General features: G+C 40.5%; 1 protein-coding gene across 22 annotated transcripts in view; it reads left to right on the forward strand.

The window, feature by feature from the left end:
• The window catches only part of GRIP1 (glutamate receptor interacting protein 1), a 344,230-nt gene that overhangs the window by 285,718 nt on the left and 31,943 nt on the right, over window positions 1-26,569 (forward strand). For 13 of the 22 annotated variants that reach the window (XR_012633414.1, XR_012633413.1, XM_074902912.1 and 10 more), the window contains 7 exons: window positions 4,662-4,809; window positions 6,410-6,579; window positions 10,057-10,212; window positions 10,890-11,042; window positions 21,724-21,910; window positions 22,728-22,873; window positions 24,455-24,535. Coding sequence is in view for 20 of the 22 variants with exons in the window: in XM_074902912.1 (XP_074759013.1) it covers window positions 4,662-4,809; window positions 6,410-6,579; window positions 10,057-10,212; window positions 10,890-11,042; window positions 21,724-21,910; window positions 22,728-22,873; window positions 24,455-24,535 (1,041 nt within the window). In the remaining 2 variants the exon portion in view is untranslated. Of the gene's footprint in view, window positions 1-4,661; window positions 4,810-6,409; window positions 6,580-10,056; window positions 10,213-10,886; window positions 11,043-21,723; window positions 21,911-22,727; window positions 22,874-24,454; window positions 24,536-26,569 lie in introns of all 22 variants that reach the window. The other 9 variants (XM_074902914.1, XM_074902924.1, XM_074902926.1 and 6 more) reach the window with 4 other exon arrangements.

Genomic DNA, 26,569 nt, shown 5'->3' on the forward strand with positions numbered 1-26,569 from the left:
TGGACTGACACAATTGTGCCTGCTGCACATTCCCCACCATTGGTTATTCTGTAAAATACCCCGAGGTACAGCAAATGAAGGCCCAGATCTGGCACAGAATGGGATGACAGCAGTCCCATTCTGTGCCTTACACACTAGACTGACCACTGCAGTTTCAAAGTACCTTCCACTTGTGCACTGAGTGCTCACGGTCAGTTGTCTCAACCTTCCTAGAGCTAGAAGAGGTTGTAATAAGTGTTTTGCATTAGACCCTTTCTGTAACTCATGCTGGGTAATGTATGTAAAAACACATACCTCTCCTACATTCTGTTGTATTTTTGTGAAAGAAAGCAAGTTCAAGGAAATGGCTGTGTGTTTCTGCACATAAGGACTTGTGAGGGTCCTTATATGTGAGTTTACTCAACAGGTTCCTTGGGGAACAACCAGTGGCTGTCCCATGCACATCAGAGCTGTAGCATGTGTGATTGCTGAGCAGGTGCTGGAAAAGAATCATTGATTTTTGTGAATTAAAAAGAGCACAGAGAGAGTAGAGGAAAGCAAATGTAAAGTGTAGGGCATTTGGGTGTCATGGGGGGATTCAAACTGATTTCTCCAAACGGATTTGCTGTAAATTTGCCAATGTTTTGCTGTTAAAGGAGCGAGTGTCAGAGATTTCAGGTTTTTTCTATTTCTGCAGCAGTCTTCCTTAACTTCACTGAAATACACCTCTGTGATCCACCCAGCTACTGGTCCAGTCTTTCTGTATTTTTATTTTTTTTTATTTTCAGTCAGAGAATCACAACAAAAGAGAAGGCTATATGAACCTGCTATATACTATTTCAAGGTGAAAAAATCATTAGCCTGTGGAAACCTAATGGGGAAAAAGCTTAGCAACAGAAAAATTAGTGTGAGGTAGTAAGGTATCCACTTGTTTGTCACTCGCATCATTGCTAGAAGATACAGCAGCATCCAGGCAAGATCAATAGCAGTCTTGTGGAGCTGTGTCTTTCAACTGGTTCAGCTGCCTGTTTAAGGTTCCTCTTTGTCTGTCTCTTCCAAGCTGCTCAAAAAATTATCTGTACCTTGTATTACTGTGACTTCATAAAAAAAAAAAAAAAAAAGAAAGCACCCAAAACCTTCCAGCTAGAGAAGTGAGAAGCTATAGAGCACAGGTAGTAACAACAGTGTTCCTACAGGAATGTGCTAACAGTATAGCAGTACTCCCCAGCCTGAAGTACAAGAAGGCTTTGGGAAGAAAAAAACCTTTAAAATAAAGCATCATAGACTAATATAGTTTGACCTGTGGATTTAGTGTCAATATTGATTGCAAGCTATGACTGAAACTTTTCCCATCTTAGGGTATTTAGAAATATTGTTTCACATGTAGATTCTCTGCTGCCTAATACAAGCAGCTAACTTTTTGGCTGGCCCTACTGTGGGAGTCCTAAAGAGGTTTTCTGTCCTCTACCACCCATCAGTTGTTGAACTGGATTCAACAAACCATGAGGATAGGCAAGAATTAGCAGGTACATGTATTTACAAGTATGTAAACAAATGCATGTAATGTGATCACTTAGTCTTTATTTCCACTGGAAATTCTGTTAAAAAATAGGGTTTTTTCAACTTTAAAAAATCATTTGTGATTATCTTTTGAGGTGAGGGAGAGTGGTGACACTGCTTATTTTATCCAAAAGTTTTTATATATCATATAGTACACTTACGCATTGTAAAAGTATATTCAAAATAAAACCCCTTGTTGCCAGTGATTTAAGCTGTTGAATAAAAAAAGTATGCTGCTATCTATCCGAAGAAATGTATTAGCGTGCGGAAAGCAATGCTGCTTCCTCTGGGAGGTTTTAATCAAGCCTCTTATACTGATTGAGATGCAGTGCTCAAAAGTAAGAAAAATGATTAACAGAATCAGAAATCAGAGCATTTTTCACACAAACATTCATCAGTATATCTTATGTAATTACATAGCCAATAAATCAACATAGTGTTTAAGTGCTTCAGTCACGGTGTAAATATCTTAATGACTGGAACATCTTCACACATGAATAATTTACACCTGTATGATTCATTTTTCATATCCATGCTTTACTTCAACCTGATAAACTAATCCTTCTCTGTCAGGGAGTGTGTGCTTGATTATTGCCTTCAGATCTTTCTTCCTTGTGTTTATTTTCCACAGTTAGACACACTCCATCTCTTCTGATTCCTCTAATGTAGTATATCTTATTTATTCATCCTGTCTGCCTTGGTTTGCTTTCCCTGTGCATTTCAACAGGCACCTGGGAAATAATGCTAGGGCATAAGCTGATCATGCGTTTCTCTAGCAATTCTGGAGCAGCATCTTGAAAGATTTACTCATTCTCAACAGACATTTGCATTTAGTTTCCTTTCCTCTCCTCAAGGCAATCATTGCAGAAAGAACTTGGAAAAGGCCAATAACAAGTTGAGCTTTGCCTTTTTCTGGATCGATGCAAGTTCAAACCTTTGTCACGGTACTGATGACAGGCATTGATTGAGTCTTCTTCCCATATGTTTGTAAATGCGAGCTTGTTTGTAGCTCTAGAAACTACTGGAATATTCAAGAAGAAAATAATTGTTTCTCAGCACAGGAACGGGAAATGGGAATTCTTAAATTCTGCTCTGTGCATTTATTTGGCTGTACACAAGTTACTGCGTGCATCCTGCCTTACTTAGACCCTTAGCCAAGGCACCTAAACCAGGAATTTGATTGTGTAACCTCTTTCTTTAGTTACTAGAGAAAAACAGGTAGCTGCTGAGCGCAGTTCATCCAACTTTAAAGCTATTTAGTGCCCAAAGCTCCAGGCAGGAATGCTACTGAGTGGACTCTTCTTCTGGATCACAATTTAAAGTTAGGTTCAAATTTGTGGAACAGATTATTTTGACAGCGCTTGTGGAAGTTCAGTCCCAGTTGGGCAGAAAAATGAGTTGCTCAGATTTAATGGGCACTTTCAACAATACTAAATCTCCCCTTCAAACTGTCAGGTTTCTAACTGGAAAAAAGGCGACAGGAATATAACAATTACTTCAAGTCATGGGGGAAAGAGGAGTTCTGTAATAATTAACTGATGCTTTACTGGTAATGTACATTATCCTATCCAAGCACCTTTTTTCACTCCATTTCTATATCCAGTTTACTTGCATTACTCTCTAACTAGCACCTTAGCTGAGTGTTAATTAATGAAGCTCTCATTCAGTTTCTTCTACCTTAATATAGCTTGTTAGTTTTGTTCTGTAGTACACTGATTCACAGTCTTTCTCTTCTGTGTCAGAATTACATTTTTGGACTGATTTTCTAGATTTAAGACGGAACGGAATATCTTGTATCTGTCTTCTTCTCCATACTCTGAAGCCCAGCTGCAGTTCTTTTAAAGCTTCAATCTCGGGGACTTCTGAGAGACTATCACAGTTGAATGTTTTCTTAGTATTCTTACAGCAGGCTCCAGTACTCTGTGAATACAAATCTCTCCTGTTTGCTAGCAAGACATTTGGTAACTTTGCTCCAGCATAAGTCTTTGTTTATTCATTTTTTCCTTATTCTGATTGTAAGCATCTCCAAAGGCTTCTGGTATCAATTTCTTTGTCTCAGTCTTTTTATGTCCTTAAAGGACACCTTCACTTACTCTATCTTACTCCACTGAGATCAGCTGTTGATCGATGGGTATTGGTTAGTAGGAGTTCTCAGGCAGTCTCCAGAATGTACTTCATCCTTATCACTGCCTGCTGTGTTTTGGCATTTAGGACACAGCCTGCTGTCTTTCTTCTTTGTTCTGTCTAGCATTTGTCTCTCTTGGGCATAGTTCCTCACCACAGTCATCAATCATGACTGTGACTGCCTCCTATTTTTCTGCTTTCTTTTTTCAGTGTTGGTCATTTACTATCTGTGCCCTGTTGCAAGGCGTTACTTTATCCAGTGATGGGATATTACAAGAAACTTGTGAACCTCCTCATAGAATCATAGAATGGTTTGGGTGGAAAGGGACCTCAAAGATCATCTTGTTCCAACCCCCTTGCCATGGGCAGGGACACCTTCCACTACATCAGGTTGCTCCTCACACGCATTTTGCTTTAAATCCTACTATTTCTAGCTGTCATGCCTTCTGCAGTTTCACCATTTTCTCCTACACTGTCCTTTCTTTTTGTGAGACATTTCTGGTAGACCCTTTCTTCACCTTCTTCATTTGATTATTACAGCTGTTCTCCACAGACCTTCTGCTTCTTTTCTGAAAATTAATTTAGCATCTTTCTCTAACCTGTTCACCTATTTGTTTTTTTAGATAGTTTTCTCCTTTTTTAATTAATTCTTTCTTCAGCATGCCTGTTTTAAATTCCAGGTAATTTTTAGCTTCAGTTGTTCAAGAGAGTGATCCGCTAACACATCCTGATTCCCTAACCTGGTCCACCTCTGATTCTGACACACTCGGAAGCTTATAGACATCCCAGATTCACAAACCTCCTATTGCTTTTATAATTCTCAACATTAAGTGCTGATTCTTGATACCTAAGCTGATGCTATTCCAGAATTTCTTTAAGTGGCATGTTGTCTGGTTAGAGAAATAGAATAGCCATGGAGATTTTATGTGGGAAAATATGAAAATGGCCTAAGTACCACATTGGTATAATACTGATCTTTCGTTCTCTAATTTCAACAGATTCAGTAGCAACAGCGTCTGGGCCACTACTAGTTGAAGTTGCCAAAACTCCAGGTGCTGCTCTTGGGGTTGCACTAACTACCTCGATGTGCTGCAACAAACAGGTCATTGTCATAGACAAAATCAAATCTGCGAGTATTGCAGACAGGTGAGTGTGACAGAGGGCTGACACTGCAGGCCCATACATCCATTTTATTTCTGTTTTTGTTTGGTTTGGTTTTAAAGAAACCCTTCCCTTTTTTGATAAAGTTGACTGAACCAGATGCTCTCAAGGTTGTAGGTCTTAAAATTAGCACTTTGACAGATCATTGTTCCATACTGTCAAGACTTTCAGGACACCATTTACTCTAGCTCATTCATGTAGTACACAATGACATAAGCCAGCCCCCATGTAATATGTAACTGTCTGCTTGCACTATGCAACACAGGAGTTTTTAGAGGTCTGCTCTGACTACTAAATGTAATGCTGTGCAGAAATTAGTATTTAAAAAAATAAATAACCCACTGGAATTCTTAAAGTAAGCCGACAACATGGAACAGCTGTCAAGGGATTAAATTTTGAGTCTTTGCAACCTTGAAGTGTTCTTTTAGAATATATCACTCATTCTTGTGGCACAGTGAAATGGAACTTCTTATGTCTGGATTTTTTTATTGACATTTAAGAATACAACTGAGGTATTAGGAAGACTGGCTTCTGTATTTTGAAGTTATTTTGCTGTAATTTTTCCACTTCATTTAAACCTTTAAATAAAACCATTTAAACCATTAAAAAAAAAAAATATTTTTCCCCAGTGGTCTAAACATCTGTAACAGAGCTGTGGGATCTTTACTGGAATGTGTGCGTGTGTGTGTATGTGTGTATGTGTTTATACATATACAGTATATTTCTATATACATATCTCTATCTAAAAACTCCTTAAATGTTATGTTTCAGCAGCAAATTCCTCCTGCATGTCCCCAGTCACCCTACCTTGTAACTCCTCCTTAACAACGGTGCTTTTGGTAGCACCCACTTGTAGCAGTGAGTCTACAGCTCCTCTGTGGGCTTTTCCCTACAGTAGAAACTTTGAGAGTGACGACCATTGATCCAGGGGTGTTCTCCAGTTCAATGGTGCAGGATGCTTTAATTTTCTCCCTCTGTTTTTTCCCATTTCGCAGGGGGTAACCAATTAAAGGAGCTGTCCACTTGACTGGTACGTCGGGATGCTGACTGCTGTGTTTGCATTTCTCAACTCATCCAGTAGCCAGTCTCTTGAGTGCAGCAAGATTTAGCAGATAGCCCCCTCCCCACCCCACTCCTCAAGTCACCATGCCAGCCCTGGTTTCATTATTTGTTTGACTACTGCATAATTTCATCATCATTTACAGCTTTTGTACTAATAAATGTTTGAACTATAACTCAAAAAATGATGAACTGGGTGCTTGTGTGAGGGATATGTGACCAAGTTATCTGAGTCTTCTTAAGCTCTTCTCATTTTATTCTGCTGCCATTCACACATATTTTTATAGTCAGCTACCCCATTCCAGTTCTGTGAGTGATGTCTTGGCATATACTGTATTAACTGAATTGTTTTTAAGGTTTGTACTAATAGATATAAAGTTTGACCAGTGACAATGCCTACAAAACACAAATCTCTCTGAAAAAAAGAACACGTTCATAGTTGTCATGACCAGTCTGAAGGCAGTAAAACTCATTTTCCAAGCAAAGAGCATACCTGATCATACTGAGTTTTTCTCCTTTTATGTAGATGTGGTGCATTACATGTAGGAGACCATATTCTGTCCATTGACGGCACCAGCATGGAGTACTGTACACTGGCAGAAGCAACACAATTTTTGGCTAATGCAGCGGATAATGTCAGACTTGAGATCCTTCCTCACCACCAGACACGTCTAGCACTGAAAGGCCCGGAGCACGGTAAGAAGATCTGTAGCACCAAATACCCTTTCCTTTTTCTGTCTTTTACTTTGACTGCCCTTCCCGAATGGCCAAGAAACCTATTGCGGTAGTTATGTCTGTAAATGTTGTTTCAGCTCCCCAGGTTATGTTTTTGCAGTTTCTGAGAAGCTCTGTGTTTTCTTGGCCGTAATGTACCCTCTGAGATTCCTATGGATAGAGAGGGAAATGTTTTACTGACAAATGGCTCTGCACACTTGTATATGTACATAAAGACACCTGTTGACTCTACTGTTGCAATCACTGGGAGTTATGAGGCCTAGAAATATCAGTTCTTGGACATCTATCTAAGATCCAAGCTGTCCCTGGATAAGCAGTGCTCTACTCAGTTTGTCAGAGTGGTGAGTATTGAACTCATGGCTGAGGAGACACTTGTTTCTCCTAGACCAGGGTAGACAAAAAGTAATCCTTGTTGATACCATGTTCTTACATTATTCATCTGCACCTCCTTCCCCTTTCTAATTAAGCCAATTAGAGGGGTGAGGGAGCAGGGAGTGATACTGCAGAAGCAGAATGAGATGGAGACCAAATATTGCTATGTATTTCCATACTTTTCAGTTATGACAGTACGTTGCAAACAGATCTTTCATTTTTTTTTGAAGTGAAGATGTCACACAGTCAATTTCTGGCTGGTTAAAAAACCTTTGAAGAGTGTTGCTTTTAGGAAGATGCGTACCAGGGCCAAAGATTTGTGTAGATGATTGTATTACTTGAAGCAGTTTGTTTCTTAACCAACATTTAAAACACATTGATGCTGTTAATGTGCTAGTAGCCTTGACCCAGTGTAGATGCTTTGCAGTCTTGCCATGCCAGACTTAAGAACTGGCCATTATGAAATCATATCAGGCAGATCTGCAAAAGCTACATAAGAGCATCTTTTGGGGAGAAATCTCCCTAAGGTAATAAAATTGCTTTCTTAAGTAAGGCAGAATAACTAGGATACTTACAGCCTTTCCCAGCCTCTCACCAAGTGGTGCTACTCCAATATCACAACCAATTCAAAATGTAACATGCTTTATGGAAGCAAGTACCCTCTTGGAAACAACCTTTCATCAGGTGTGGTATGGGCTAGATGTTGCAGAGTTTGAAAAGCTCCCTTTATGTGTCTGGGATAAGCTGAGTCATTAGGGCTGTATCTGTTGAGCTCAGTTATTGGTCTTATGGGAACACGGTAGGAATTTAAGATGGGTAGGAAAGTCAGTATATAAAATAAATTGAAATTTTAGCCCTAAAATAAAATGGAGAGCACTATAAAAGATCAGAGTTTTTTTCTTGGGTTTTTTCCTTTATACTGTGCTGCTAACATTCATTTCTCTTGCTGCTCCATTAGTTTTATGTTCACTGTACACAGCCCTGGGTTGGAATAGCTCAAATTACTGCTAAATTTCTACAGTTACACAGAATAGGATTTTCTTTTACAGAACTTTTGTTGAATTGGGATTATCCTTCTACAAGCTGAGCAAACTAAATTTGTGTACCTTCCCACTTTGTAGGACATTTTTATCTCTACTCTCAGCATGAATATAAAACATTAAAAAAAAAATCAAAGACTACTAGATAATTTCCTGCTGGAAGCAGTCTTTTTAATTAAACAAGGCTCACAGCAACTTGAAAATGAAAATCCACCTGCCCACATTGTTCTTATCAGATTTAAATTTTTACACCATAGTTAAAATTTTGAAATCTTGCTATCTGTGCAAATAATCAAAGAGATGGTTTCATCTGAGGAGATATGATAAGTCTCTAAGATACATATGGCCATATCAGGCTACTGCCGCTGTTTCTGGGACTTTTCTGGCTGACGTGAGATTTTCCAAAGTCTCTGAGATCGCAAGCAATGGTGCCAGTGGGTGAGGTACCCCAAGACATAGGCTGGCTGGTGGTGCTGTGCTCTCCTCCTGGTGTTGGCATCACACGACACCCTCACCTTTGTTATCTGTTGAGGGGGGAAAAATAAAAAAATCTTTTGATTCAAACATATGTCAGGGCACAGCGGGCGTGCTTAGGGAGGGACACTGGTCCGGGACATCCCAGTCAAGGGCACAGAGGCAGACCTCGCAGTGCCATGGCCTCCAGAGTCCCAACCACCCCATAAGGCTGGGGGACATGGTGGGCCCCTCTGCTCTCCTTTTCCTCTCCCTTCCCTGGTGTGTGCTGCTGTAGTGACAGGCATTGCTTTTGAGTCAAGAGGAAGGTTAATATGTTCAGACAATTAGCAGATCATTATTCAAGTAATCTGAAATGAAACAAAAGGATAGCTCTTCTTGAGGCACTGTGCAGTGTTTGCTGCAGTGACTACCCTTCTCCCCCTTATTTTGCTTTATGGAGTAAGATGTGAACACAAGGTGTTGGTCCAGCCTAAACAGTCCAGATTTTTGGCTACTGCTAAAGTCCAGCATGGGGTCATATGTGTCTGCAGACATTATATCAGGTAGCAAAGACACATAGGCAATGCAGCTCATGGGCCAAGGACTGTAATTTACGGTGCATAGTAGGAGCGAATCCCTCAGTGTTTTTAAGACAAAAATTCAGGAATAGTTTCCAGTTTGAAGTGTTCCTCTATGGTTCAGCAGGGACATGTCTACGCTGAAGTTAATGATGAATAGACTGTATTTAATGAAGGGTGACTTCAATAATTTTCCTTTAATATTTGACACATCAACTGAAATGCTTCCTGCTCTCTTGGTAAATACTGGCCTTCACTTTTGGCATATCCCAGACTCCCCATAGGTAGAAACAGAATCAAATGCAGTCTCAAATTTAATCCAGAAAAGGATCATTTTAATGTTTTGAAGATCAAGGGGTTTTTTTTAAAAAAATAAATTGCACATCCAACTAATCAATAAGAGCTCTTTCCTTTATTAACCAGGCTTCAGGATAGTTTTTCTGCTGCTGGCCCAGGGTAGTGGTTTACTGCACAGAATAGCATAATGCCAACAATAGATGGTTGGCAAAATTAAAATGTCAGTGCAGTAAATTGAAATGACTGGCAAGTAAACATCTCCATTCTAGGCAGTGCTATGTATAGTATCTGGTTGGTCTTTTTAATGTAGATGAATGCAAGCAGAGACTTACTAAGCTTCGGTCAGTGGTCATATTTAATACCTTAGTATTTTCTAAGGAAGTTTGCAATCTTGTCTCCTAAAGCCAGAATGAGATTAGAAGTTGATTGAGTACTAATCTTTTTAAAAACAAATACAAGAAAACAGAAAAACCCAATCTTCTGATTGGCATTTATTCTGAGAAAAAATATTATTTCTGTCCTCAAGCTAGCATCCCCTGGTAAGAAGACAAAACCAGGTTATTTATTATTTCATTTTATTTTATCTTATTTTCCTTTTTGGAATTTTTTTTTTGTTGTTTGTGCAATTCAGTTACTTTTCCCTCTTCTCTGGTCCTTTTGTTTTCTGATTTTCCATCATCCCTTCATGCGGGCAGTGAAGGTTCAAAGAAGCAACAGGCAACTTACCTGGAATTCGTGTGCCAACAGCCACAGCAGCCTTCTCACCTACCACCATTATAACACCTACCACCCTGACCATTGCAGGATGCCAGCCTTGAAATTCCAGAAAGCGACTCCTCAAAAAAGCCTTCGTAATGTTCCATGCTTTTTCCTGCTGACATATTCTCTCCTCCTCTTCTTCCTTCTCCTCCCTCCCCTCTTCTTTCACTCATACTTTTCCCATTTCAGGCACTAAAACCTTTTCAGTTTTATGGATGCTACACTTTTTCATAGCCATGCCAAGGTTATTTCTGACATTTTACACCTTTTCCTTTCTGTAACAAGGCGAACAGGAAAAGGCTTGAAAATTCTGAATGAATCAGCTCTTCCACTACATGAGTAGACCATTAGATTTGAATAGTATATATAAAGCATGATTTTTGAATGCAAAGCATTACTTACAAATCTTTTGTCAGAAATTACCTACTACAAAAAGGCATTTATAAAATCAGTGTATTTGCATTGGTTCATGGATATGTGTCGAAAAATTTAATTGAACATGATTCGCCTAAAGTAAGCTGTATACTGTGAATGTACTTTTTATATCTCCAGTATCTTTGTTACCTTCCAGCAGGTATTTTCATGAAATGCTGGCTGTACTTTTACCTAGGGTCACCTATGTGGTTTAATGTCTTTGTTACTGAAAATGCACAAACCATTCCTGTGCATCATACACATTGTTTGATTCATTGATGAGTTACAGGCATGTGCCGCACTCTTCTGTGAAGACTTGAGTGCTGTATGCCAAGTGTTTGATTTCTTACAGCAGCTTTGGTGTCTTCATCCTTCTCTCCTACCTCCATGAGCGCATACAGCCTGAGTTCCCTGAACATGGGGACCTTACCTCGCAGCCTCTACTCCACCAGCCCACGTGGGACAATGATGAGGCGGAGGATGAAAAAGAAGGACTTCAAAAGCTCCTGTAGGTGGTAATAGCATTTGCTCAAAATGTGCAGTGAATGGGTGGAGGAGGGGGAAGATACTGAAAAAAGGTACAAAGTACCTTAATTAATATATATATTTTAGGCAGAAGAGAGCACAGTTGGATTTTCTGAGAGATGTAGGGAAACATCAGTGTAAAAATATTTGTCCAGTGCTAAAATGAGATGAGTAGAGGCCATGCAGCTTAGCTATCTCATCTGTATTATATAAATCATGTTTTCTTCAGACAGTTCTGGAAGAGTTTGTTATACCATGGCTGAAGTGATTTTCATATTTCTTATTCAATTCTTCCTGATTCTATCAGGGAATAAGATTGATAGCTAAATAGTCAAAACCAGATTGCTGGTTTTGAAAAACGACTTTATTTTATGAAAAAGAGCTTGCCACAGTACCTCCCTAGGTAGTTTTAATGTTTACCTCTACACTATAACCTGTACAGTCGTTTTTGTGGGGAGGAGCAACAAATAACAGTGAAGACTAAATGGCTTTGTTTCTGACCACTCTCTGGGATTCAAAGCATGGATTTCCCATAAGTCAGTAATTTCCCAAGCCAGGGTGGGTATATTTCAGGCTGTTCCACTGCGTATTGTTAAGTATTCACTGGGCCGGAGAGAGAGTATGGCTGTATCAGCACGTTGTTTCCCAGACTCCATGTAAGTGCCACCTCTCCTTTTGGCTTGCCCATCTTCATATGATCCTCAGCAGCTTAGTTCCTCCAGAGCAGGGAACTGAGAACTGCTCTGTAAATTGTCTACTCCAGCTAATAATGCTCACAGGTCCACTCTGGTAAAACCGAGCTGCTGCACATTACAGCGCTGCTGCCCTGTATTAAAGATTTCCATACATAGCAAAACATAGCAAAATCAGAGCAACCAACAGCCTCCAACTAAGGTCAGTCACTATGGAGTTGTGAGTTTGAGAGAGGAACTGAGGTTTTACTTTCTTGCAGTTTTTTGTTGCTTGTTCTTATTTCTTTCATAAAGCAAATATTTTTACATAAAATTTGCCTGTGAGTGCATTTTTAATTTTTAATCTGATCAGCCATTTTTCACAACTCATCTGTTGACATTAGCTTCTAATGCATTCTTTTGGGTCAGGGAGATAGTGTGTCCATCCATGCTATGGTATCAGCAGAGGTCCAGCTCTTAGGTGTTCTCACATGTATGTAAGAAACAGTAGTAATGTTACACTAATAGTAATTTATTTGAGTAGTAAAATAATGCTGGATGCAAAAAATAGTTCTTCCATTGTGCTAAATTATGGCTGTTCCATCCATCAAAGGACTGTTAATCTTAAAAGCTAATCCTATTATGGATCTTGAAGACAGTTGTTACTTGTGTTGTTGTATCTTTCAGATATTTTTCCTTCAAGGAAGCCTTGTCCTGCAATTTGCTATCCTGCAAAGGCTGAGATCAAGGCCGGTGACATTAGGTTTAAGTGGGACAGTCACATAAGCACTGCAGCTCACCTGAAAGATTCCTCAAGTCAGAAGGCCCTGGAAATGACAGGCCACTATGATTAAACAAATCTCTAACTAGGAGGAATTAGGATGAGACTCTGTTGTGGGGTAATTTGTTATGCATCTGCATTGTGAGGTCTGGATACAGAGCATTACAAAATATGTGGAATTGGCCCATCACTGGGTGACTCTGTGCCTCGCTACATGCAGGAACTACATCAGCAACCCTGAATCAGAGCTGGCCTTGGAGGAACTGGCTGGCCAGCCAGGCTTGCTTGCCCTTTCTGTGAGCTTGGTTTTTAGCCCGTGCAGAGTTCCTTACTCCTGTTACTAGACTTATACCCATACTTGTGACTGCAGTAACAGTCAACTTCAGAGGCCTACACTGGTCTGAATGTTCTGCAAGTGAACGTGATAGGGAATGACTGGTCCTGGACCCTTCCACCATCCATCAACAGAACTTGGAAACTACCCCTCTCCCTTTTTTGGGGACTGATGAGAACCAGGTAGCCTTGACTGCTGTCCTTTTCATAGAAAGGAATATCACACTCTCTTAATTTTAGTGGGATTTTTTATTTTCTTTAATCCAGTTGGATCATTTGAGTGGTCTGTTAGTGAAACTTTTAATAATCTGTTAGGACATCATTTGGGAAGAAAAGGTGAAGGGTGCTATAAAGTTTACATTGCAAATTATTTAGGAAAACCTGCATAATGTAATGTGATCATGCCAAAATTCATCATGATATGTGGTGGTATAGGAGTTTACAAGATTTTTCTGGCCATGATTTTGCAATCATTGCATTAGTTACATGGATCTTTCCAGACATGTGGCTGTAAAAATTGAAGGCATGCCCTGCTGTCATGTGCTTTATTATTTGTTTATGCCACTTGTTTTCAATTTTTATTCTTCCTCTGCTTTTTTTGGTTTTAAAGTATGGAATTGTAGAAACACTTAGATTATTATTTGGTTAAAGTTTAAATCCTGATGTATTTTGTAATAAGTCCATATTAGTACTTGAAAGTGAGACAATTTTATACCAATTTACATGATAGTTACCAGGACTGCATATCTGGTAGAAATTAGAGAGGGTCTTGGATATGCGTGGGTACTATTTTCTCAGCACATCCAAGTTAGCTGCTACCAGGAGGAATAGTGAACATTTTGCAATTTCTCAAGGGTCAGAGTGGGAGACTGCAGGCGTAATAATCCATATATGTACTTTTAAATACATTGTGCTCTGCTTCTCATGTGTCTGCGGGAATAAAAGTAAGAAGTACATAATCTTCAAATTCAAGATTATTTGCATAACTGCAGATTATACAGTAAACCAGCCCCCAGGACTGTTGCTAAGAGTTGGACAAACACTATACAAGTATACCAATCTGTACCCCTAGCAGTAGCAACCACGATTCACTGGAACTACATATACATCCATGCCCCCTTTTTAAATCAGTAAGGCTGCTTCCTCACCTGTAAAACTTCGAATCCATCAAGCAGCAAAAAACCCAGCAGTGTTTCTTGAGGCAATTATTGTTTAGTTACAAACCCCAACATCTCTGAATGGTTTCGGGTATCTGTGGCATTTTATAAAAGCTTAGCAGATAGCTATTGTTACATGATTTGGAAAGGGTATTTTCATCTCTGCTTTTTTTGTTTCTGTTTTGTTTTCTTTGGGAGTGGGAGGAATTCCTAATTGTCACTTTTAAGTGTCCACATCATCAAAATATTGATCAGGGTGAGTTCTAAATCCCACAAATAGTAAATTACCCAATGTGAATTAAGGCCTTAGCTGTCCTAAAAGTTGAAATAAATGTTACAAGACCTTTAGGTTCCTGGTAGTGTATTAGAAAAAGAATAAGAAAGTTACAGTGTCAGCTAGATGCCTGCTGTACCGGGGGAATGGACACTTAAGTGATGGGAAACAAAGATGCAGCTAACAAGTAATTGTTGTATGACCTTAAAGAAAGGGAAAATTGAACTTTTCTTAGCTTGGATGCCCTAAATTTAGAATTTCTAGAGGGTACATTAGGGGATCTAGTATTATATTAACTCTGAATTCATCTGGCTTAATCATATTTTAGCCTTTGCAGCTCTGGGGGCTGAAGAAACCTATTTCTCACTCTTGTGGTTTGAACTCAGCCAGTAGCAAATTGCCATGAAGCCGGTTGTTTACTCCCCCCACCCCACTCCCAGGGAAATAGGGGAGGGACAAAAGAAGAAATTTGTAAAAGAAGAGATTTTTGCTCAGTAAGTGGAACAGAAGGCTTTGGATATGGCAGGAGGATGTTGCGGGGCACCAATTGCAATAACAGGGTTATTTGACAGGGCGATTAATTGGCTACTTTCACTTCACCTAAAATCAACTCCCGTTGAGGCACACACTGGACTTCTCTGTCCTTCTGCATTACCCACCAAGTGCACCCAGGTCCTTGAGCAAAAGTAATCCCATGCATGGGTTTACCTTTATCCAATGCAGGAATAACCCAGACTGTCTTCCCCAGCATATTTTTAATGTGCATGATGGGGGCTTTATCCCCATCTACAGTATGTAGGAGGTTTGACTGAGCAGAAAGATCGATCCTCTGGTATTGACTGACCAGGTGGCTTTTGTTAAATGCACATCCCAGTGTTTGAAAGTTCCACCACCCATTGCTCTCAGTGTAGTTTTAACAACCCATTGTATCGCTCAATTTTCCCAGAGGCTGGTGCATGGTAGGGAATGTGGTATATCCACTCAATACAATGTTTTTTGGCCCAAGCGTCTATGAGGTTGTTTCAGAAATGTGTCCCATTATCTGACTCCATTCTTTCTGGCATACCATGCTACCACAAGACTTTCTCCTCAAGGCCTAAATTGCTGTTCCGGGCAGTGGTATAGGACACGGCATAAGATTCCAACCATCCAGTGGCTGCTTCCACCGTTGTAAGCACATAGTATTTGCCTTGCCAAGTTTGTGGAAGCTGTTATAATCAATCTGCCAGGCCTCCCCATATTTATATTTTAACCATCATCCTCCATACCAAATGAGCTTTAACCATTTGACTTGCTCTGTTGTAGCACATGTCTCACATTCATGGATTACCTGTGCAATAACATCCATGGTTAAGTCCACCCCTCGGTCACAAGCCCATCTATATGTTGCATCTCTTCCCTGATGGCCTGAGGAATCATGGGCCCAGTGAGCCAGAAATTGTTCACCCTTATGTTGCCAGTCCAGATCTGCTTGAGCCACCTTAATCTTAGCAGCTTGATCCACCTGTTGGTTGTTCTCATGTTCTTCAGTGACCTGGCTCTTGGGTACATGAGCATCTACATGGTGTACTTTCACAACCAGATTCTCTACCCAAGCAGCAACATCTTGCCATAATTCAGCAGCCCAGATGGGTTTGTCTCTGCGCTGCCAGTTGCTCCGTTTCCACTGCGGGAACCACCACACAGCGCATTTGCCATCATCCATGAGTCAGTATAGAGGTAGAGCACTGGCCAGCTTTCTTGCTCAGTGATATTCAAGGCCAGCTGCGTGGCTTTCACCTCTGCAGACTGACTCGATTCACCTTCTCCTTCAGCAGCTTCTGCGATCCATTGTGTGGGGCTCCATACAGCTGCTTTTCACCTTTGATATTTCCCCACAATGTGACAGGACCTGTCGATAAACAGGGCATATCGCTTCTCATTATCCAGTAGTTTATTATCTGGTGGGGCCTCTTCAGCACGCATTAGCTCTTCCTCTGGCGCCATTCCAAAATCTTTGCCTTCTGGACAGTTTGTAATCACTGTCAGTATTCCTGGACGGCTGGGACTCCCTATTCGAGCCCATTGTGTAATTAATGCAACTCATTTACTCCACGTGGCATCAGTTGCATGGTGTGTAGAGGGGACACTCCCTTCGAGCATCCAGCCCAGCACTGGCAGTCGGGGAGCCAGGAGGAGCCATGCTTCAATCCCGATCACCTCTGGAGCAGCTCGGACCCCTTCATATGCTGCCAACATCTCCTTTTCGGTTGGAGTACAGCAGTCCTCAAATCTTCTGTATCCCAGACTTCAAAACCCCAGGGGCCGACCCTGAGTCTCCCCTGGTGTTTTCTGACAGAGAGATAGGACCATTCTTCCTAACTGCAATGTAGAGCACATTTTTACCATCTTGTCCTGTATGAACTGGCCCAAGAGCTACTGCATGAACTATTTCTTAATTTGTTCAAAAGCTTGTCGTTGCCCCAGGCACCATATAAAATAATTCTTTTACTGGGTCACTTGATAGAGAGGGTTGACAATCTGACCGTAATTTGGAATGTGCAGTCTCCAGAAACCCACAACACCTAAGAAAGCTTGTGTTTCCTTTCTGTTAGTTGTTGGGGACATAGCTGTTATTTTATTAATCACCTCCATTGGAATCTGACAATGGCAAAACTGGATCTCTTGTGCAGGTCCCTTGACCTTACCACACTTTATGGCAAAACTGGCTCTCAAAAGGATTTGGATTATTTTCTCCCCTTTCTCAAAAACTTCTGAAGTATTACCCCATATAATGATGTCATCAGTGCAGTCTGGATCAGTCCATGGCAAATGGTGGGGCTGTGTTTCCACCCCTGGGGCAGGTCCAGATGTATTGGACACCCCTCCAGGTAAAAGCAAACTGTGGCCTGCATTCTGCTGCCAGAGGGATGGAGAAAAATGCATTAGCAATATCATTCATGGTGTACTACTTGGCTGCCTTCGACTCTAGTTCATACTGAAGTTATGGCATGTCTGGCATGGCAGCACTCAGAGGTGGCGTGACTTCATTCAGGCCACAACAGTCCACTGTCAATCTTTACTCTCCATTAGACTTTCACACTGGCCATATGGGGCTGTTAAAGGAGGAGTGCATCTTGCTGATGACTCCTTGGCTCTCAAGTTGACCATTCAGTTTATGGATAGGGATTACAGCGTCTTGATTGGTGCAATATTGCCGTTGGTGCACAGTTGTAGTGGCAATTGGTACCCGTTGTTCTTCAACCCTCAGCAATCCCACAACAGAAGGATCTTCTGAGAGATCAGGTAACACAGACAGCTGTTTAATTTCCTCTGTTTCCAAGGCAGCTGTACCAAAAGCCCACCAATACCCTTTTGGGTCCTTAAAATACCCTCTTCTGAGATAATCTATACCAAGAACACATGGAGCGTCTGGGCCAGACACAGTGGGGTGTTTTCCCCACTCTTTTCAACTTAGGCTCACCTTGGCCTGCAATACAGTCAGCTGTGGAGACCCCCTGTCACTCCTGAAATACAAATGGGTTCTGCCCCTTTAAAATTTGATGGCATTAGTGTGCATTGAGCATCAGTGTCCACTAAAGCCTTATACTGCTGGGGGTCACATGTGCCAGGACATCCAATCCACACGAGCCAGTAAACTCAATTGTTCCTGTCCTCCACCTGGCTGGAGGCAGGGCCCCTCTAATGTTGATCATAATACCCACTAATGACAAATGGGTTAGTGTGGTGTGCACGGGTTTCAGCCACATCTTATTCACTCACTTCCTGTGAATACAAGTCAGAAGTTCTTCTCATAGGATCGTCGTTTCTGCGTAGCTTTGGCACTTGGTTACTAGAAAACGGAGCAGCATTTCTCCTAAAAGAACTGCATTTTGTACTTGTTCTTCCTTCCAGCTCACATACCTGCTCTACTAGGAGGGAGGGAGGTTTTCCATCCCATTTCTTCATGTCTTCTCCATAGTCACGCAGGCGATGCCACAGGTTCCCCCATGGTGTGTGCCAGTTGTCTCGAGAAATGACTGCTCCTAATAGCCAAGGTTCTGGTCCGTGCAGGTGGGGAGTAGGACATGTCCTCTTTAAATTGCTGGAATTCTTGAGATAATTTCTCCACAGCCGCAACCAGGGAGGAAGAGAGACTTTCGTCGTAGTCAGTGAGCCCGTTCATCCACAGATGATCCCTGTTTGTCTCTCCAGTCCATTACTGCCAATGCATTGGTGTATGATGAGGGAGTGCTCCGTACAAACTTCCGCCACGTGGGCTGGGTGCACTGGATTTCATCTGGATCTGTGGGTAGCCGTGCATTATCTGGGTCATAGTAAACCATCTCTCACACAGCTAGCTCCCTCAAGTATTGAATATCTCTCCATAGTGGTCCACTTATTTGGATGACATACAAAATCTTCCTTGAAGGGATACCTCTCCCTCACACTTGACAGAAATTGCCTCCAGAAATGGAGATTTTGTGTCTTCTTTCCAATGAATTTGTCAATGCCCCGTTCCCTAGACAGGGATTCCAGCTGCCTCACCTCCCTACCATCTAATTCCACACTACTGGCCCTGCTATCCCAGCATTGGAGCAGCCAGGTAACAAGTTGCTCACCTGGATAGCAGCTGAAATCTTTTCACAGCTCACTCAGGGATAAGGATTGGGTGACTATCACTGGCTCTGCCTCCTCCTCCTCCTGTTCTTGTGATGGGCCTCATTCATCATCACTCTGTACACTGCAAGGGAATTTGCTCATGTATTTCTTCTTATGTGTGGGAGCAAATGACACCATCGTGGGTTGGTTCTCTGGTTCAGCTGCAGCGCCTGTCCTTGTGGTTGCAGTGGCTGCAGTTTCTGTTACTCGGTTACCAGATCCAGAGCCCTTCTCTTCCTCTTGAGGGTGCTGAACAGTGTTTAATAGAGCTCTGTAAGCATGGGCTAGGCCCCAGTACATTGCAGTGACCTCTGCCTCTCTGCAATTACCCAAGTGACAACATAATTTTTTCCAAATATTTTACTAGTTTTTCAGGATTCTGCACCTGTGCAGGAGTGAAGTTCCAATACACCAGAGGTGCCCACTGTTCTAGGTAATTGCCCATGCTACTTCTCACCCCCAGCCACTCATAATTCTCTAATCTTGGGGTAGATTTCCAAGGGATATTCTTAAATAGTTGTTTAATCCTGAACAAAACCTGAACCACATGAAGGAACACACTATCTTCTAGCAGTAAGATGACCATGTTAGTATCAACATTCCAAAAGTATCTGAAATTCCTGAATTCCTCAAGCACAATTGTAAATAGCCCCAGGGCTGTTGACAGCACCCCATCATAGATAAGCATCACATAGTACAGCAAAACCAAAATCTTAACCCAACTTTCACAGACTGTGAGCAACAGCATGGGAAATATATATTGCAGATGAGGTGATAAAATCTCAAGGAGCCAAGCAATCAACATTATTACTCATTCTGTCATTATCTCAAACTTTGTGCCCCACGTTGGGTGCCAAAAACTGTTGTGGTTTGAACTCAGCTGGTAGCAAATCGCCACGTGGACAGTTGTTTACTCCCCCATGCTCCCCGTGAAATAGGAGAGGGACAAAAGAAGAAATTTGTAAGTTGAATAAAAAAAAAGGTAGTAATAGTAACAAAACCAACAGTAACAATGATAATCCAAAACAGGTAAAATGCAGCAGTGGCTCACCGAACGGCAAGCGGTACAGAACCCATCCCCAGCAGCAATCCACCCACACCAGAAAAATCACGCCACTCTGACCCAGAAACTGAAAACAAAGACACCAGCAAAGACACCAGTGAGAGAGCACTATATATTGAGCATGACATCACATGATAAGGAATACTCCAATGATCAATCGGACCCAGCCCTCCAGCTGTGCTCCCTCTCAGCCCAAGGAAAGTTAATTCTATCCTGGCCGAAACCAGGACACTCACTAAAGCTAAAGGTGGTGGCCATTTGTAAGAACAGATTATTAGTATTTGCATTTGGGTATGAGCATGTCTTACTGAGTGCAGATAAAAGAAACAGTAAGAAGGAAGCTATTGAGTAACTGAAAAAAACAGTTCTTAAAAAGGAAAATTAAAACAAGATATGAGTGAGAATTCACAGTAATTTAGAAAAGTCATTTTCAGAGTTGAAAGGAGCTTTGCTGGGAGAAGACAGAAATTCATGAGGTTTTTGACAAGTGAAATTTTCGCAACAGAACTGTAATTGCCAACTGTGCTACATTAATCAGATTTTATACTAACTATTTCAGAGCAAAAGTCTAATTCTTATAGCCCCAAAGTGCAGGAGATACTTATAGAACCTCTGGCATGTTTGCACAGCTGTGTTAATATTATCTGTAATATAAAAACAAGAAGTAATTTTTTCTCACATCTAGAAAGAAAAAATCCACAGTTAAACAATCCCTCAGATCTAATTTATCTAATTCTTAGTAACTACTGCAGACAGAAATGGCTCTTGAAGGAAATTAGAGGTGGAGCGGTAATGGAGTAGATTTATAACATGAAAACATTCAGAATCCTTATCATTGGAGGATTATCATTACTAGTCCAAATGGGAATTGAAAAACTCTAGCTTTCTCTGTATGACATAATGAAAGGCAGTATCTTGTCACTGGGGGAATTAGAACAATGATCCAATAGACGTTTAGGCAGAGATCAAAGAACTAAAAGTGCAGTATCCTCCTTTCATAGCTGATTGCATTGAATCTCAGTGTTGTTTTTATCTTGATTTGTTCTGTAATGCAGCCTGTTCAGAACATGAGTGAGAATAGAGAGAGCTGGAGTAAATCAGGAGTACAGAAGTAGCTGCTTGTGTTTCTCAGAGAAGGGTCCCCTGGTTCCTTTGAAAGACCCTAAAGAACTTTTTTTCTCACAATCTCTTGGGATATACTGGTTGCTAAAACAGAGGGGCTTGTTCAACTTCCACTACCCACTTAGACTGACAAATTGCTGACATGTACTAAACATGTACAAGAGGAAGTCATCCTTATTTCTTGCAAGCAAGCCTGGGCCACGTGCTTTGTTGCTAACACTGCTTTGCTGTGAGATGTTCAAAAGAGCTCATGGGAGTCAGCCTGAATAGGCTTGCGCCTCCAGTTCCTTTAGTTCCTGTGAAAATTCTGCTCATCCATACCTCAAACCTAATGCAAACAGAATTCAAGCATGTTCTGCAATTTTTGGAGTGGGGGTGTCAAACACATTTATTTTACTCAGTACAAGAACCATCATTTTGTTCTAACATACCACCAAGTGTTTTTCTATTCTCTCATATGTCATAACTGTCTATACATAATTGTATACAACCTTTGGCCTATATTGACTTTAAAATAGATGTTTTGTTGACTAGGTTTATTGTACAGATCAATTTACTCTAAGACCAGTGAAATTTCTGCTGTGTATGAATGTCTTTCCTCCTGGTCTGCTCTGTTTTATAGTGTCTTTAGCCTCTAGCACAGTTGGTTTGGCTGGGCAGGTCGTCCACACAGAAACCACAGAAGTCGTGCTGACAGCTGACCCTGTAGTAGGGTTTGGGATACAGCTCCAGGGTAGCGTGTTTGCTACTGAGACCTTGTCTTCTCCACCTCTCATTTCCTATATAGAGTCTGACAGTCCGGCGGAAAGGTGAGGTTCTTGCAGTTGGCTGCTAAGTATGTTTTGATGAGCGTTCCTCAGGGTACTTCGGGCTTCTTGCTTTCAGTTTGTGATAAATTGCAGGGTCTTGCTCAGTGGAAGTGTGGCAAGTAATAAACTGTCTGTTCTGACAATGGTGTTTCATATGCTTTATCAGCTGTAAGAAGAATGATAAGCACCAGTGTTTTTATCATCGAGAGTCCTCCAGCAGGAGACTGGAAGCTATACTCATGCAAAAGGAAAAAAAAAAAACAAAAACGAAAAAAAAAAACCCAAAACCAAAAAACAACCAAAAACGGAAACATCACTGAAGTCAAAATAGTAATAATTCAGTGTGCCATGGGGGGAGGCCATATGCAGCTCTGTTCAGTTTTGGTACAGAACCAACTCTTAGAGAATGTCACAGTTTTGACTTACTAGTGATTTCATTGCAGCATTTCAGTTGCATTTTTACACTTCTGTACGTCTTTAATCATGGCATGAGAACAATGGTAGCTGCACAAGCAAGTACTACCTGCCATTGCAGAACTGTAACACCTGTAGCCCAGGGTCAGAGGCAGAGGTGATGTCCATGGGTGGGGTGGAGGCATGAAGGCAGTGCCTAGTGCTCACCTAATGAGCACAACACATGCTGGGAGTGCTTGATACTGTCTTGGTGCAAAGGGGCAGCAGCAGCTTCTGTCTCCCACTGTGCCTGGGTAAACGGTTGAGCCCCACTTCTCCTTCAAGGTTAGGTTGAATGTGTTTGATGTTGCTGGTTCTGGTAACATGGACATCTGGTGATTATTTTGTATCATTGTGTACCAAGGTGTGGGGTGCTGCAAATAGGAGACAGAATAGTGGCAATAAATGGTATCCCAACGGAAGACAGCACATTTGATGAGGCCAATCAGCTGCTCAGAGACTCCTCCCTCACCAACAAGGTCACTTTGGAAATAGAGTTTGATGTTGCAGGTATGAATGTACTGTTATTCCGTCTTGCAAGAAAAGTGAAGGAATAAACCCCGAGTACATTGCGAGTGTTAGTCATCCAAGGTGGAGACTTCCTTCTCACATATACACCATTAAATTTTCAAGTGACTTATTTGAAACGTGTATCTTTTTGTACAGCTTTCTCATTTCATGTAGCCCTGCAGCATGCTTCAGAACACAAATAGAAATGACAAGTCCTGTACTAAGATCTGGTGAGAGTCCCTTTTCTGAGTTATTTCTGGACATTTTTCTGCCCTGAGATAAAAATATTCTGCTGAGCAGAGGCCAGCTAATGAAATGTTCTACTAGACAGAAAGGTATTATAAAAGCGTGGATAAGCAGAAAACTCTGAAGAGTTTCACTTATGGTATCTCAAACCAACAATCTAAATAAAATAATGGAAATTGAATTAATAAAAGCTAGAAAAATCATTGTTAATGTTGCTGGTGAATCTTTATTATTACTAATAACTTTCCTTTCTTCTGTAATGTGTTTAAGCATACAGAATACACCTATAAAATCACAAATTGTGTAAATCAAACAAGTCTACCTTATATATGTGCACTATGTAAATAATAAAAACTTCTAAGACTTGTGTGTTCATCTGACAGTAGCTCTTTTGAAATCATTACAATGTTGGATGTGCTGTATTTTGCATAGTGTGATTATTGTTAATGGTATTATAAATAATGATGTCAAATGCAGGCTAAGGTTTCCTAGAGTAATTCTGTAGCATCTTTTAGTATGCATGCATCTAGTATAATGTTTAAAAAAAAAAAAAGCAGCAAATATATTTTTTCCATAATATGGAAATTAAATATTAAAAAACCAAATACTGAGAAAGTAATTTAAATATACATGAAGTTACATGTATTTCAGTCAGTGGACTTGTTTTTGCTCCTCCCACTTGCTCCATGACAGCAGACTCGTACTCATGGTTAGACTGCTGTGCCACATGTATATGTCTCCATAGCTGTAATTTCAGTTGCTCCTTTTCAGGCCAAGGCCCAAACTGTTGCTAACAGTGAGGTCAAAAGTCAGGATTCAAATACAGTGCTGCATGTTCAAGTGGTTTTTGCCTCAATCAGCTGCAGGTGCTTCTCCATCCCTGATTCGATTCCTTTTCTTTCCAGTAGATGCAAAATCCATGGCAGTTACCTTAGCAGACAGTTAAAAATGTGTTAGACCTACAGCAACAAAGGCCTGAAATCCTTAAGACTTAATCTTCTGTCCTTTTAATTAAAACTTACCTTGCAACACTAAAATTTTCATGTGTGCTGACAGAACTTGCATACGAGCTAAAAACCTGCAGTCTCAGCTGGCTGCCAACCCGTACAATCTCCATAAATTCAATTAAACCTTAAAAAAAATTGGATTACCGTGAAATTACCAATAGAGTTATAAATCATACTTTGTATGTCCTACTTCCTTCACTTCAGCACCTGTGTTTCACCCATGGCTTGTAACGCTGATGTGATTTCATCAACTTAACATGTATAGTTCCATGCACTTGGAATTGCTGTGCCTTATCAATTATCTAACATTTTAAATATTTTTTTATAGAATCAGTTATACCAAGCAGTGGAACATTTCATGTAAAACTACCAAAGAAGCATAATGTGGAGCTCGGCATCACCATAAGTTGTAAGTGTGGAAGTGCTTATTTTTAAGACTATGTTTCTGGAATGATCTGCAGATAGTAGGTCCTGTAGCTATAGACTCATGTTTATTTTGGTATAAACTACTTTTTCCTTTTTCTAGAAAGGGATGATTAGCAGTGCTCTGTCTCTGATGAAATACCATTCTGTGACAGATTTATACTGCTCTTCTAGTAGTTAAAGCCAGAAGTTTGCCAGGCCTAGAGCTTGACCTATTCCTTCATGCATATCACTTATTTAACTCCCATTAAAATTATTTAAAAATAAACAAATAAGGCAACAGAATTAGGCCCGTGAAAAAGTATTTTCGTATCTGGGAAGTTTAAAGCAAAGTCTGTCATGATCTTTCACAGGCTCTTGGACCGAACCCTGCTGAACTCAAGGATTCTCACAGGCCTGAGGATCCACATACGTGGGGTTATTTTCTGCTTCAGAACCCAGGGTCTGAAGATGCCTCCTCTATCTGTAAAACCAGTGGGCAGTCCTAAATATGCAATATGCAGGTCCAATAGCAAAATCCCCTTTCACTAGGGATTTCAGAGATTGCTAAAGAAGGTAACAAGGGTCTGCATTAGTCTATTTCTCAAAAAGTATTTGCTACTGTTGTTTGAAATCTAAGTGTTTCTGTATGGATTTATTTTGGGAGCAGGCAGTAAATGCTGTGTTAGGACTGGATTCTGACTAGGTAAACTCCAGAATACACTGAGTTCAGCCCTTGATGGAAGGAACAATCCATATCAAAGTTAAATGGGCCTGTGTTTAATGTACTTAATGACAGTGCAGTATCTGGTCTCACCAGAATTAACATTCCTTTACAGTTGTGGCCTTTCTTAGACTATTAGTCTTTCTTTGAAATTATTCATATGTCTTGGGGGAAGTCTGTGCTTTGCCTTATATTCTCGAAGCTTTTACCAGCACAGTGGAATAAGGTTAATCAAAAGTACAGTAGGGAACTTAGTGCTAAGAACTATGTCTGATGAACAAATGAGAGACACTGCAGGCCTGTTTGCTTGCATTGCACACTTGAATGAGTAATTGTTAGACTCCGTAAGATATGATGCGATGCTTGAAGCAAAATCATAGGTCTGCATTTATTTGTGCAAATGAAAATATTGAGACATGAGAAAACCTGGAGAGAAGCTGTTCTATTTAGATGTTATTTTTAGGATTGGTAGTGATTTGTAGGATTATTGTAAAAATACAATCTGCCCAGTAATTTGATTTGTGCTGCTTTTTGGAATTCAGACATCTTGTACTTTTGTTTGTAGGAGTAAACTTTGGATGGAAAGCTAATGTTCTTGGGATCTAATATTTAGCAATTCTCTTCCAAACTTTGTATACCTTCCTGATTTGGAACTTAATTCCAAAAGATAATGCTCTATAAAATTAGTGGTTTATATAATCAGAGCAACACCTGGTTGGTCTTAGCTCTGCTCTTCTGAATATTCTGCAATATCTTTAATATTTAAAATAAATTATCTGTTATCTATAATAATCCCACTTATTTATAGTATTTAATGCATATGAAATGTGTCTAGGACTAATTATTTGATTTTAAAGGTTTAATACTAACAACTGAAAGTTTTGAAGTTGAATTGCTGCATTTTCAGGCTTGCTTTTCAGTGCTTTGCTCTGTTCTACCTAATTAAATCCTAAATGAGGCAGTATGATTTGAAGAATGTAAGTTTTATATTCATTTTGTCGAATTTTTGTCAGGGCACTTTAGCACATTATTGTGGCATTTATTACTGATACTGTCAGCAAGCTATATGATTTCTTCTAAAAATCAAATATTAAGGGAAACTTGGCAGAGCTTGTATGACCAGACTTAAACAGGGATGATGGAGAAGGACAGATTTATTCACTTTTGGGCTTGATCTGTTCAAGTGCTACAGACCTGTTTCATCCTCTCTCTTCTCAAGGTCGTGGAGTTAATGGTGAGTGAGAAAGTGCTGTCCCTATGAAAACATTACAGAGAAACTCCTGTCTTGCATTCCATATCCCCAGTTTAGTTTGGGAT

The sequence above is a fragment of the Athene noctua genome, chromosome 3 (assembly GCF_965140245.1).
Source record: "Athene noctua chromosome 3, bAthNoc1.hap1.1, whole genome shotgun sequence".
Taxonomy (NCBI): domain Eukaryota; kingdom Metazoa; phylum Chordata; class Aves; order Strigiformes; family Strigidae; genus Athene; species Athene noctua.